Source organism: Macaca mulatta, chromosome 19 (assembly GCF_049350105.2).
Source record: "Macaca mulatta isolate MMU2019108-1 chromosome 19, T2T-MMU8v2.0, whole genome shotgun sequence".
Lineage (NCBI taxonomy): Eukaryota > Metazoa > Chordata > Mammalia > Primates > Cercopithecidae > Macaca > Macaca mulatta.
This window is the reverse complement of record NC_133424.1, coordinates 58,834,948-58,847,930: the sequence shown is the minus strand read 5'-3', so window position 1 is coordinate 58,847,930 and position 12,983 is coordinate 58,834,948. Positions and strand designations below refer to the sequence as shown.

At 50.3% G+C, this 12,983-nt stretch overlaps 2 protein-coding genes across 16 annotated transcripts in view; both read right to left on the bottom strand.

Annotated features, from left to right (window-relative positions):
• PPP5C (protein phosphatase 5 catalytic subunit) overlaps positions 1 to 1,834 on the bottom strand; it is a 41,118-nt gene extending 39,284 nt beyond the window's left edge. For 3 of the 4 annotated variants that reach the window (XR_013408677.1, XR_013408676.1, XM_077976543.1), the window contains exon 1: positions 1,667 to 1,797. Coding sequence is in view for 2 of the 4 variants with exons in the window: in XM_077976543.1 (XP_077832669.1) it covers positions 1,667 to 1,787 (121 nt within the window). In the remaining 2 variants the exon portion in view is untranslated. 4 annotated transcript variants of the gene reach the window in all.
• Positions 1,835 to 8,660: 6,826 nt separating this feature from the next.
• The window catches only part of HIF3A (hypoxia inducible factor 3 subunit alpha), a 47,537-nt gene continuing 43,214 nt past the window's right edge, over positions 8,661 to 12,983 (bottom strand). For 5 of the 12 annotated variants that reach the window (XM_028840255.2, XM_077980590.1, XM_028840261.2 and 2 more), the window contains one exon: positions 11,327 to 11,479. In XM_028840255.2, coding sequence (XP_028696088.2) covers positions 11,361 to 11,479 — 119 coding nt within the window. In that variant the 3' untranslated portion in view covers positions 11,327 to 11,360. Of the gene's footprint in view, positions 10,372 to 11,326; positions 11,643 to 12,983 lie in introns of those variants that run through there. The other 7 variants (XM_001108464.5, XM_077980585.1, XM_002801303.4 and 4 more) reach the window with 4 other exon arrangements.

The following is a 12,983-nucleotide window of genomic DNA, read 5'->3' as shown; positions in this document are numbered from 1 at the left end:
GGCCAGTGCTCGCCTTGGCAGCATCGGACTCAGGGCACCAGCTCCTTGTTCTATAAGCGCTCTCTTCTCTCCGCCTTCCCGACACCTTTCCTGGCTTCCTTTCCACCTCACTAAGCGGTCCTCCTTAGCCTCCCCCTCTTCCACTCGGGATCTGTCCTAAGTCCCCTCTCTAGACCCTCTTACTAGATTATCTCATCCATTCCCAACCATAGTTTGATCACACCCAAATTCTTCTCCAGTCCAGACTGTCCCATTTACTTACTCAGTGTGTCCTCCTGTAGGGCCAGGAGTGGTGGCTCACGCCTGTAATCCCACCACTTTGAGAGGCTGAGGTGGGCGGATCACCTGTGGTCAGGGTTTCGAGACCAGCCTGGCCAACACAGCGAAACCCCGTCTCCACTAAAAATACAAAAATTAGGTGGGCATGGTGGTGTGCATGCGCATCTATAATCCCAGCCACTCGGGAGGCTGACGCAGGAGAATCACTTGAACCAGGGAGGCGGACGTTGCAGTGAGCTGAGATTGCGCCATTGCACTCTGGCCTGGGCAACACGAGTGAAACTCCGTCTCAAAAAAAAAAAAAATTCCAAACTGCTCTTTGCAATGACTCGGGGAGACCCTGCATGATCTGCCCTCTGTCCTAATCTCATCTTGCTATTGGTCTCCCGCTAACTAGCAAAAGCCCCAGCCATGCCAGTGTCCTTTCATTCCCCACCCCAGGGCCTTTGCACAGGCTGCCTTAACTCCCTGGAACACTCCTCTCCAGTTCTTCCTCTGTGAGTTTCAGCTTAAATGCTTCCTGCTCAGTAAGGCCTTCCCCCACTACCCTATCTAAAGTAGCCTCCAACCCTTATTCTCTACTTCATCACGCTGCTGGTTTGCTTTCAAAGCACTCATCACAATTTAAGTATTTTACTTATTTACATGTTTTTTTTTTTTTTCACGTCTGGTTCACCTGCAAAATTACAAGCTAAGGACAGGACCACATCTCTCTCCTTCACTGCTATATCCCTAGAGTTAAGCACAGTCCTTGGCACATAACAGGTACTCAATAAATATTTGTTGAATTAATGAATGAATGGGTGCCCCACACTTGACTCTTTCTCAATATTCTAAGTGATACTATTCTTGGGGATTCCCACCCCTACTCCCAAGGCCCCCACCATCACATTCCTTTTCCTCGGTCAGCCCAAATCTTCTACTTCCTTGTTCCCCCCATCTAATGATCCATTCCCCACCCCCACGATTGCCGCCTCTATTGGGACTGTCCCTCCTCTACTCCCCACTTGGCGGCACCCACCCCAGGACTCCCCATTTGGTAGCGCCATCACTCACTCCCCCACCACATGTCACTGCCTGGTAGCGCCCTCTACAGGCCTCACGTTTGGTAGCGCCCTCATTCCAGTCCCCCTCTCGCCCCACAATTGGTGACGCCCTCCTCAGTCTCTCCACTGAGTAGCACCCGCTCCGCACGCCACTCCTAGGTATCACTCTCCGAAGCCCCCTATGTCGCCCCTTGGTAGCGCCATCCTGGGCCTCCCCACGCCCAGTCACTTGGTAGTGCCTGCCCCGCGCCCAGACTGCAGCTCCGCGTTGCCATGGTTCCGCGCGGGCCCGGCACCCTCGGCCTGAGCCGCTGTCCACCCTCCCTGCTAGGCGGGCGCACCTTTGAAGTAGTCATTGGCCTGAGTCTTGAGCTCCTCTGCCCGCTTCAGAGCGCCATCAGCCGGGTGCTCGTCCCGGGGGGGCTCAGCACACTCAGTCCGCTCGCCCTCCGCCATCGCCATGCCGCAAAGCGACCCCTACCCTGGCAACGGCCGCCAGCGGCACCCGGCCGAACCGTCGCGAAGGAGCGCCGGGTGGCCGCCGCCGCTGCCGCACAAGTGTCGTAAAGCGCGGGCCCTGAAGGGGCCCTTCACGCGCCTGCGCAGGTCCCTCTCGCCATAGAGCGCGCGGAGGACAAGGTGACCAGAGGGTCCCCGGACGGTACCCCTGGTAGAGAGAGCCAATAGGGAATGAGAGAAGGGGCGCGCGGGGAAACAGAGCTGGTGTGGCCTCTGCTCCCAAAGTTACCGTGTTCCAAGGCTGTAAAAAGTTTCTCGGTTCTTAAAGTGGGATTTCCCTGCTCTCCTCTAGGGTTGGGGGGTGGGTTGTGAATGTCGCTGGCGGGTGTGGCTGCTTTGCAAGGCAGCGCCATGCCCTACGCGGAGCCGGACCCGGGCGTCAAGCCCTATTGTCAGCTACCTGTGTGACCTTGAACAAATCTTCCCTTCCTCTCTAGGGCCTCAGTTACCCATCTCTGAAAAATGGGTGGCTTCTCAAGCCAAAAAAGGTCCAACCCTGAGGGTGTTTCTGAGTTTTTAAATGAAGGCACTCTGGATTTCAAGTCCTGAGCAAGGCTCAGAAGTGTGTTGCACCATCCCCTTTCTTCCTGTGTTCAGCTTCCCAAATCCTGAATCTTCAAATAAACTCTCCTGTTTGCCTTTTTACAGATTCTCTTGTCTGAGATCACAGCGTTGATTGCATGCACTCTGCCTCCCTCATTTACCCTTCACATGGCAGCTAGAGGTTTGGTTTGGTTTTATTTTGTTTTGTTTTGAGAGGGAGTCTCCCTCTGTCGACCAGGCTGGAGTGCAGTGGCGCAATCTAGGCGCACTGCAACCTCTGCCTCCCGGGGTTCAAGCGATTCTCCTGCCTCAGCCTCCCGAGTAGCTGGGATTACAGGTGCCTGCCACCACGCCCGGTTAATTTTTGTATTTTAATAGAAACGGGGTTTCACCACGTTGGCCAGGCTGGCCTCACTGCCGACTTCAAGCTATCTGCCCACCTCGGCCTCTCAAAGTGCTGGGATTACAAGAGTGAGCCACTGCACCTGGCCGAGGGATCTTTCTAAGACATAATAAAACCATGGCACACCCTCACTCCCAGCCTTCCATGGCCCCAGCACCCTTAAGAGAAAACCCAAACTCCTGATTAGGAGACCCTGAATAGTCTAACCTCAGGCTGAATAGTCTAATCTCCAGATTCCACCCCTTCCCCAACCCCCATCTGCCGTACACCCTTCCAGTCTGTCCTTTCTAAGCCCTCAGGTAGCACTAAGTCCTGTAAGGCTCTGGTTACCCTCCTGGAAGCACACTCCCAAACCTATCTATTCCACTCCCAAACCTCTTGTTAGTCCATCCCCATCTCTCCCACTGCCCCCAGCACAACCAACAATCACCCTAAAGGGCAGATATTAGTATCATCCCCATTTTACAGATAAAGACACAGACTTGCAGAGGTGTTTGACCAAGGTCACAACAACATAAGAAGGTGACAGAGCCAGGATCAGGAATCCTATCTACTTCCTGTGTCCTTCATTGCCACTCTACTGCCTCTGTAGGTGCCAGAGCCCATCTTGGTGGCTTAGTAAATGTTTCTTTTGTGTTCTTTGTTCGTATTGTTTGTTTGGGGGCTGGAGGAAAAGGAGGCTGCCATAATGGATTTCAATTTTGGGTTTGAGTCCAGCAGAATCCTTTCCTGACTCTGTGACCTTGGGCAAGTGATCACCCTCTTCTAAGCCTCAGTTTCAACCTCTGTAAAGCAGGGATAATAATTATCCCCATCACACAGGATTAGAGGAGAGTTTGATAACACGAGTACAGCATTTGGCAGGGAGCCTGACACAGAGTCGTGCTTTTTTTTTTTTTTTTTTTTTTTTGAGACGGAGTCTCGCTCTGTCGCCCAGGCTGGAGTGCAGTGGCGCGATCTCGGCTCACTGCAAGCTCCGCCTCCCGGGTTCACGCCATTCCCCTGCCTCAGCCTCCCGAGTAGCTGGGACTACAGGCGCCCACAACCGCGCCCGGCTAATTTTTTGTATTTTTAGTAGAGACGGGGTTTCACCGTGGTCTCGATCTCCTGACCTTGTGATCCGCCCGCCTCGGCCTCCCAAAGTGCTGGGATTACAGGCGTGAGCCACCGCGCCCGGCAGAGTCGTGCTTTTATATTCACTCCATCACAAATACTCAAAGTAGGCTGGGTATGGTGGCTTATGCCTGTAATCGAAGCACTTCGGGAGGCCGAGGCAGGCAGATCACTTGAGGTCAGGCATTCAAGACCAGCCTGGCCAACATGGCAAAACCCCGTCTCTACCAAAAACACAAAAATTTAGCTGGGCATGATGGCGCACACCTATAGTCCCAGTTATTAGGGAGGTTGAGGCAGGAGAATTGCTTGAACCTGGGAGGCGGAGGTTGCAGTGAGCCGAGATTACACCACTGCACTCCAGTCTGGGCCACAGAGTGAGACTCTGTCTCAAAAAACAAACAAACAAACAAAACCAGACAATACTCAGAGTCGGGCAGAGTGCCTAGTGCTGTGATGGGAGGGGGCTTCCGAGGTGAGCTTTTAGGGGCACTTTACCCAATTGGAGCAGGCAGGGAAAGCTTCCTGGAGTAGCTGGTACCTAAACCAAGATGTGAAATATGAGTAGGAGATAACCAAGTGAGGGGAGGAGGGGAAGAGAGAGAGGCATTTCAGGCAAAAGGAACAGGAAGTGCAAAGGTTTGAGAGTGTTTTTCTTCCCTTGAAGAGATTCCTATGTGCAACCCTGTATGGGGGGTTATAAGAGTGACATACATGACAACAGAGGCACCCACCTGCACATGAGTCCACGGACACACACTCTTGCACACACATGCTCATTTAACTATGGGGAATCATGTCACACAGACACACATTGGTACCCAGAATTACAGCATCAAGCAGTCCCACACATGTACGCAGAATCACATCACACAGACATACGCAGGTTAAAAACAAAACAAAACAAAAAACAGCACCTTCCCCACTGAGAAACACAGGAAACCCAAAGTAACCAGAAACACACATAAGGCAGAATCATTTCACCCAGACAGTAATATGCACTTGTAGAAGGAATCACAACTCCCCCACAACCCACAACACAGGTTCACAGAATGTCACAAAGACCCATACACATACATAGAATGACAATGTGCACATACTCATGCATGTACACACACACACACACACAGATACACAGAATCAGAAAGTGACATGGGGCTGGCATGGTGGCTCAAGCCTATAATCCTAGAACTTTGGGAGGCTGAGGCAGGAGGATCACTTGAGCCCAGGAGTTTGAGACCAGCCTGGGCAACATGGTAAGGCTCTGTCTCTACAAAAAAATGAAAATAATTAGCTGGGCCTGGTGTCATGCACCTGTAGTCCCAGCTACCGGGAAGGGTGAGATGGGGGGATTGCTTGAGCCCAGGAGGCTGCAGTGAGCTATGATCACACCACTGCACTCCAGCCTGGGTGAGATAGTGAGACCCTGTCTCAAAAGAAAGAAAGGGCTGGGCATGGTGGCTCATGCCTGTAATCCCAGCACTTTGGGAGGCCGAGGCAGGCAGATCACCTGACCACCTGAATTCAGGTGTTCCAGACCAGCCTGACCAATGTGGTGAAACCCTGTCTCTACTAAAAATGCAAAAGTTAGGTCCAGGCACAGTGGCTCATGCCTGTAATCCCAGCACTTTGGGAGGCCAAGGCTGGCGGATCATGAGGTCAGGAGATTGAGACCATGGTGAAACCCTGTCTCTACTAAAAATACAAAAAATTAGCTGGGTGCGGTGGTGGGTGCCTGTAGTCCCCGTTACTCGGGAGGCTCAGGCAGGAGAATGGTGTGCACCCAGAAGGCGGAGCTTACAGTAAGCCAAGATCGCACCACTGCACTCCAGCCTGGGTGACAAAGCCAGAATCTATCTAAAAAAAAAAAAAAAAATTAGCTTGGTGTGGTGTTGCACGCCTGAAATCCCAGCTACTTGGGAGACTGAAGCAGGAGAATTGCTTGAACCTGGGTGGTGGAGGTTGCAGTGAGCAGAGAATGTGTCACTGTACTCCAGCCTGGGCGACAGAGTGAGACTTCAAGAGAAAAAAAAAAAGAAAAGAAAGAGAGAACGGAAGGAAAGAAGGAAAGAAGGAAGGAAGTAAAAAAAAAAAAAAAGACACTCAGCCGCCAGTGCACCCACACTCCCAGAGGAGATCCAAAAGATGAGTCAACACACAGAGTTCTGGTGCCTACCAAGGTGAGGTTTTTATGGTGGTATAGAGATTGGTGAGTTTCAGAGCCAGTGTGTCCGGTCTAGTCCCTCCCCTTTCCCTAGCCCAGCACAATTCCCTCCATTGAGGATCCACATCACCTCCAGAGGGAGGAGGTAGGGGTCACACCCCCCCCATAGCACCAATCTGGATAGGCCACCCCCTGATGAAACAGAGCAAGCAGTGCCTTCCACAAAGGGGGTAAATGGGGCTAAGAAGGGGGAGGCCTTTTCCTGTGGGAGACCAAGAGTAGCACCATTTGCAGAAAGAAAGCTGGGGGGTAAGGGAGGCACATAGATGGTGGCAGAGAGCTGAGGGGTCCTGGCCTCTCTCCCCACCCGGCAATATGCAGACAGTGCCGTGCCTGTGCGTGTGCCTGTGCCTGTGCGTGTGCCTGTGCGGCTGGAGAAGTCTTCGGACTGCAAACCACCCAAGAGGTGAGGGAGCCCCAGGTGCCCCGAACCATGTGGGGTAAAGTCAAGGTAAGTGCATGTCTGGAGGGCTGGGGTGGGAAGTGGAGGCGGTTCTGGGGCACAGAGATTGTAGGCAATGAGAATGGAGAGGCATGAAGTCCAGGAGCAGCACAGCCTAGAGGGTAGGGGTCTAGAATGGGAAGACTTAAGACTGAAGGAAGGAATTGGGGTAAGTTTAGTGGGGTGGGAAGCCCAGAATAGATTTAGGAGGGTGGGGTCTGGAATTAGAAAGTTAAGGTTATAAGATTCCGAACCAGAGGAATCTTTAGGGAAAAGTCTAGATTCCATAATCAGAAGCATTTGGAGGCTGAATTATAGAACCAGAAGAATTTGGATCTGATATCAAAGACAGCTGGAAGCTGTGAGGCTTAGAAGCAGAGGAATTTATAGAATAAGGCACAGAATCAGAAAAAGCCTGGCTGGGCTCAGTGGCTTATGCCTGCAGTCCCAGCACTTTGGTGAGGCCAAGGAGGGAGAATTGCTTGAGCTCAGGAGTTCGCGACCAGCCTGGGCAACATGGCGGAACCCCGTCTCTATTTTTTTTTTTTTTAAATAAAAAAAGGAAAAACAAAAGCCTAAAATCTTGAGTTCTAGAACCAGAGAGATTTGGGGACCATAAGATCTAGAATCAGAAGGAGTTGAGGGTGGTAAGATCTAAAACCAGAGAACTGTATAAGGCAAAGTCTAAAATCAGAAGATATTTGAAGGCTGAATTCTAGACCCAGGGTAATTTGGAGTCAGATCTTGAGTGAGCAGGAGCTGGAAATGATGAAGTCTAGAGCCAAAGGAACTTACGGAATGAGGTCTAGAATCAGAAGGCACTTGTAAGTCAGTTCTAGAACCAGAAAAACAGCAGATCACCAGATCTTGAATCAGAGGACCCTGGAGGTAGCACTGTCTAGAAGTTGTGTAGTCTGGAACTAGTGAGTGGTGCAGGTCATGAGGTTCAGAATCTAAGAGAACTAGAGCATTGTCTGGTTCTAGAAGAACTGGTTATTATAAGGACAGGGCTGGGCATGGTGGCTCCTGCCTGTAATCCCAGCACTTTGGGAGGCTGAGGTGAGCAGATCACTTGACGTCAGGAGTTCAAGACCAGCCCGGCCAACTTGGCGAAACCCTGTCTCTACTAAAAAAAAAAAAAAAAAAAAAAAAAATTAGCCGGACATGGTGGTGGGCTCCTGTAATTCCAGCAACTTGGGAAGCTAAGGCAGGAGAATCGCTTGAACCCAGGAGGCGGAGGTTGCAGTGAGCCTAGATGGCACCACTGTACTCCAGCCTGGGCAACAGAGAGAGACTCCATCTCAAAAAAGAAAAAGAAAAAAAGAAAAAAAAAAGATAAACACATCAAACTCTCTGTACTTGTTTTTGATGAGGGCAAATGAGTCTTGTGTATAGAGAACTGCAGAAAAATAAGCTGAACCTCATAAGGTCTAAAACAAAAGTGATTTAGAAACTAAGAAGTCCAGCCAGGCGTGGTGGCTCACTCCTGTAATTTCAGCACTTTGGGAGGCTGAGGCAGGTGGATCAGTTGCGGTCGGGAGTTCAAGACAGCCTAGCCAATATGGCGAAACATTGTCTCTACTAAAAATATAAAACTTAGCCGGGCATGGTGGCACACGCCTGTAATCCTAGCTATTTGGGAGGCTGAGGCCCAAGAATCGCTTGAACCCAGGAGGTGGAGGCTGCAATGAACCAAGATTGCACCACTGCACTCCAGCCTGGATGACAGAGTGGGACTCCTGTCTCAAAAAAAAAAAAAAAAAAAAAAGAGAGAGAGACTGACCAGGCCCAGTGGCTCACGCCTGTAGTCCTAGCACTTTGGGAAGCCGAGGCAGGCGGATCACAAGGTCAGGAGATCGAGTCCATCCTGGCTAACATGGTGAAACCCAGTGTCTACTAAAAATACAAAAAATTAGCCGGGCATGGTGGCGGGCACCTGTAATCCCAGCTACTCAGGAGGCTGAGGCAGGAGAATGGCGTGAACCCGGGAGGCGGAGCTTGCAGTGAGCCGAGATCCTGCCACTGCACTCCAGCCTGGACGACAAAAAAAAAAGAAAAAAAAAGAAAACAAAAGAGAGATATTAAGAGGTCTGGATTTGGAACCAAATATATTACCAATCAGGAGGAGTGGAACCAACAGGAAGCTTGGCGTTGTGGGGTTCAGAACCAGAGGAAATCACTGAATATAAGATCTGGAACCAGGGGGAGTTGGAGGGTGTGAGATCTAGAACAAGAGAGATTAATTTATAGGAAGAGGTCTAGAACCAGAGGAAGTTAGTGAATTCTAGAACCAAAAGAATCTGGGAGTCATAGACTGTAGAGCCAGAGGGAATTAGAGGTTGCGAGGCCCAGAACCAGACAATTTTTGGGGACCGTGAGGTTTGAAAACAGGCAGAATGAGAGGTTGGTGAGGTCCAGAACTAGAAAGAGCTGAAGATGGTGAAATTTGAAGCAGAGGGATTTTAGAGAATGTGAGTCCTAGCTGGGCACAGTGGCTCACGCCTGTAATCCCAGCAATTTGGAAGGCTAAGGCAGGTGGAGCACTTGAGGTCAGGAATTCGAGACCAGCCTGGACAATGTGGTGAAACCCCGTCTCTGCTAAAAATACAAAAATTAGCTGGGCATGGTGGCACATGCCTGTAGTCCCAGCTATTTGGGAAGCTGAGGCAGGGGAACCACTTGAACTCAGGACGTGGAGGCTGTAGTAAGCCGAAGTTACACCACTGAACTCCAGCCTGGGTGACACAGCAAAACTCTGTCTCAAAAAAAAAAAAGAAAAAAGAAGAAGAAGAAGGAGAGGAAGAGGAAGAGACGAAGAGGAAGAGAGGAAGAGGAAGAAGAGGAAGAGAAAGAGGAAGGAGGAGGAAGAGGAGGAGGTCTAAAGCAGACCACATTGGAGGTTGTGTGGTCTAGAACCAGTGCAGGTCAGAGGTTATACAGTCTGGAACTGGAGCAGGTTGGAGGTTGCATAGTTTGGAAGCAGAGGAAGTGGAAGGCTGCTCCTGAAGTAGGAGGACCATGAATGAAGTCAGTGTCCAGGCAAAGCTGGGGGCAGCAGGAAGCCCAGAGTGGAAGGGGCAGGCAGGGCTGGCAGGCAGGGCTTGGGGGGCTTTGGCCTCAATTAGAAGTCGCTGGGAGTAACGTCTGGCCCAGGGCCTCCCCCCACTGACACCTGAGGAGGGGGGGAAGATCAGAGTCCCACATTCTTACAGACCCCAGGCAATTCATGATGATTAAAAACCATATCACGAAATTGACAAAAATAAAAATAATAACATAAGGATAGAAGGAAACGTGATCACACTGACCTGTGGATCATTGTTCTCCCCAGAACCTGGAAACACAGATATGACCCCCTGCCAACCCTCCCCACCCCTAATTCCCCAAAATAAAGCCAAGAGAGGCAGAGAAAGGGATAATGAGGTAACCAAGTATTGAGAACCCCAAGAGAAATCCTGAGAGGAGGAGGAGGGAGCCAGGGACCCCCTCCCAGAGGTCACTGAGCTGAGACTACCCCAAAGAGCCCCCAGACTGGGAGCAGGCAGAGGGGTGAGGGCTGAGGTAGGCCCGAGGTGGGCAGGGGGCACATAGAGAGGAGAGGGGCCCCTCTCCTGGCATCCCCATCCTGTGCGTTGGCTGCCGGCTTGGAGTGTGGTTGAGGTCCTCTCTGGGGGAGGAGAAGGCAGATGGGGAGAGGAGGCGGCTCAGTCGGCTTGGGCCGAGCCTGCCGTTGGCTGGAAGTGGTCCCTGGGCTGGGTAGTGTCCTCGTCTGAGTACGGAGAGAGCAGTGAGGGGCCCAGGCCTGCAAAGATGAAAGATAAATCAGAGGACAACCATAACCCCAATGTTTGAAATAATGTTTAAAATCTGAAGGAAATAGAACACTTGAACAAAGGATTTTTAGTAAAGTAATTTTACTTTTGCACAGAGGGGTGCCTCTTTGGCTAGTTACCAGGAGAGCACGCTTGAACAAAGGGGCACGAGAGCCTTTATTTTTGACACAAGTCTTGCTTTTGTACTTTTTTTTTTTATTGGCTGGGGTCGGGTTATACAATTTAAATTAATTTTGGTTGGCTAAACATTTGATTTGTTTAGATAAGATGGGCACGTTAAAGAAAGCGGAGAGGAAAGGGGAAGCGGTGTCCACAATGAGTTAGAAAGTTAGTCCTTTTTTTAAATAAGGAAAGGAACGTGAGCTGGTATTGATAACGCCTGGTATTGTGGCGTGTCTGGGCATTCAAAAAAGGCAAAAAGGAAAAAAGGAGAAAAAGGGAAAAAGGCGGTGGGGAGAGGTACTATGAATGAAAGAATAAAAGATTGGTTGGATTATTTGAAGAGAAACCTCATCAGATCCCACACCAACCCGTCTCCCCTTCCTGGGACTTAAAAGCCTGGGTGGTGAGGGAGGCCTGCCTGGATTCAAACGGCAGTGACATCTTGGGCACGTTCCGCTCTTTGAACCTCTCTGGGGTGTTCAGGACTGCAGTGAAGAACCCGAGTCCAGAGCCAGATGCTGCCCTAGTTTGAATCCAGGTGTTGATATTTACTTGCTGTGTGACCTGGGGCAGGTGACTTCACCTCTCTGTGCCTCAGTTCCCTCATCTGTAAGATAGGCTAATAACAGCACCTCCCTCTTGGGCTGTTGTAAGGAATAAATGAGTAAATCTATGGAAGGTGCTTTGAACCATAACTAGTACTGGTGAAAAAGCAGTTAAGTCAGCTGTTGTTACTTGGGAAACCAGGATACTCACACGTACTTCATTTATGAGAGTTTATTCATTCAAAACATATTTACTGTCGGGCGCGGTGGTTCATGCCAATAATCCCAGCACTTTGGGAGGTCAAGGCAGGTGGATTACTTGAACTCAGGAGTTCAAGACCAGCTTGGGCAACATGGCGAAACCTCGTCTCTACAAAACATACAAACATCAGCCAGGCATGATGGCACATGGCTGTGGTCCCAGTTACTTGTGGGGGCTGAAGTAGGAAGATTGCTTAAGCCCAAGAGGTCGAGACTGCAATGAGCCATGTTTGTGCCACTGCACTCTAGCCTGGGTGACACAGTGAGAACCCGTCTTAAAAACAACAACAAAAAAAACCCCCGACACATTTACTGAGCACCTACTTTGTGTCAGGTACTGTGCCAGGTGCTAGAGAGACAGCAGTGACCAGGATGGATGAATCTCCCTGCTCTTGTAGGACCGACATTCCAGTGAGAAGCACCAATTGGATCAGGTACATACAAGATTTAGCACAAAGCTAGACACAGCACAAGTGCGTGAATCTTAGCTCCTCATTCACAAATATGTGCTGTGAACTTCCTCTATGCTCAACCACTGCCCATCCATGTGCACAAAGAAGAGTACAGCAGGGACCCAGACACCCCTGGCCCCCGCCCTTGAAGGCCTCATACCCAAAGGAGAAGACAGACAGTCATCAAATGATGACCCAAAGGCCTGTGTAATTATGGACTGTTATAAACCATTAGCACATGAAATCAGGGAGGGCTTTGTGTAAGGAGTAATATTTGATTTGAGATCTAAAGGATGTAGTAACATGGCAAAGAACAGAGGGAAAAGTATTCCAGGCAGAAGGATCAGGATATGCAAAGGCCCTGAGGCAGCCTCCTCGAGCAAGGTGACTTTAAAGCCATCACAATGCCCCACAGAGTCTCCATGCAGTCAGCCTTCACCTTTCTCTCCTCTCTGCTTCAGCTACAATGGCCTTGCTTTTCCCCAAATAAGACAGAGACAGCCAGGCATAACCTCAGCACTCTGGGAGGCTGAGGCAGGAGGATCACTTGAACCCAGGAGTTTGAGACCAGCCTGAACAACACAGCAAGACCTCTTTCTCTACAAACATTTAAAAATTAGCTAGACATGATGAAGTGTACTTGTAGTCCCAGCTACTCGGGAGACTGAGATGGGAGGATCGCTGGAGCCCAGGAGTTCAAGGCTGCAGTGAGCTGTGATTGCACTACTGTGCTCCAGCCTGGGCAACAGAGCAAGACCCACCCTGTCCTTCCACCCCCAAAAAAGACAGATACAGTCTCCACCTAAGGGCCTCTGCACTTGCTGTTCTCTCTGCCTGGGACACTCTTCCCCCTGATATCGTCAGGACTCACCCCAGGTCTTTGCTCAACTATCACCTTCTCAATGAAACCACCCTGATCATACTGTTTAAAACTGAAATCCCCTACTCCAAACTCTTTTTCCTTGCATGCATCATTTCCCCTGTTACGCTTATTTTTATCTCCCACTCTTTTTTTGTTCATTTGTTTGTATTTTTATTTTTTGAGACAGAGTCTTGCTGTATTGCCCGGGCTGGAGTGCAGTGGTGTGATCTTGGCTCACTGCAACCTCCGCCTCCTGGGCTCAAGTGATTCTCCTGTCTCAGCCTCTCGAGTAGCTGGGA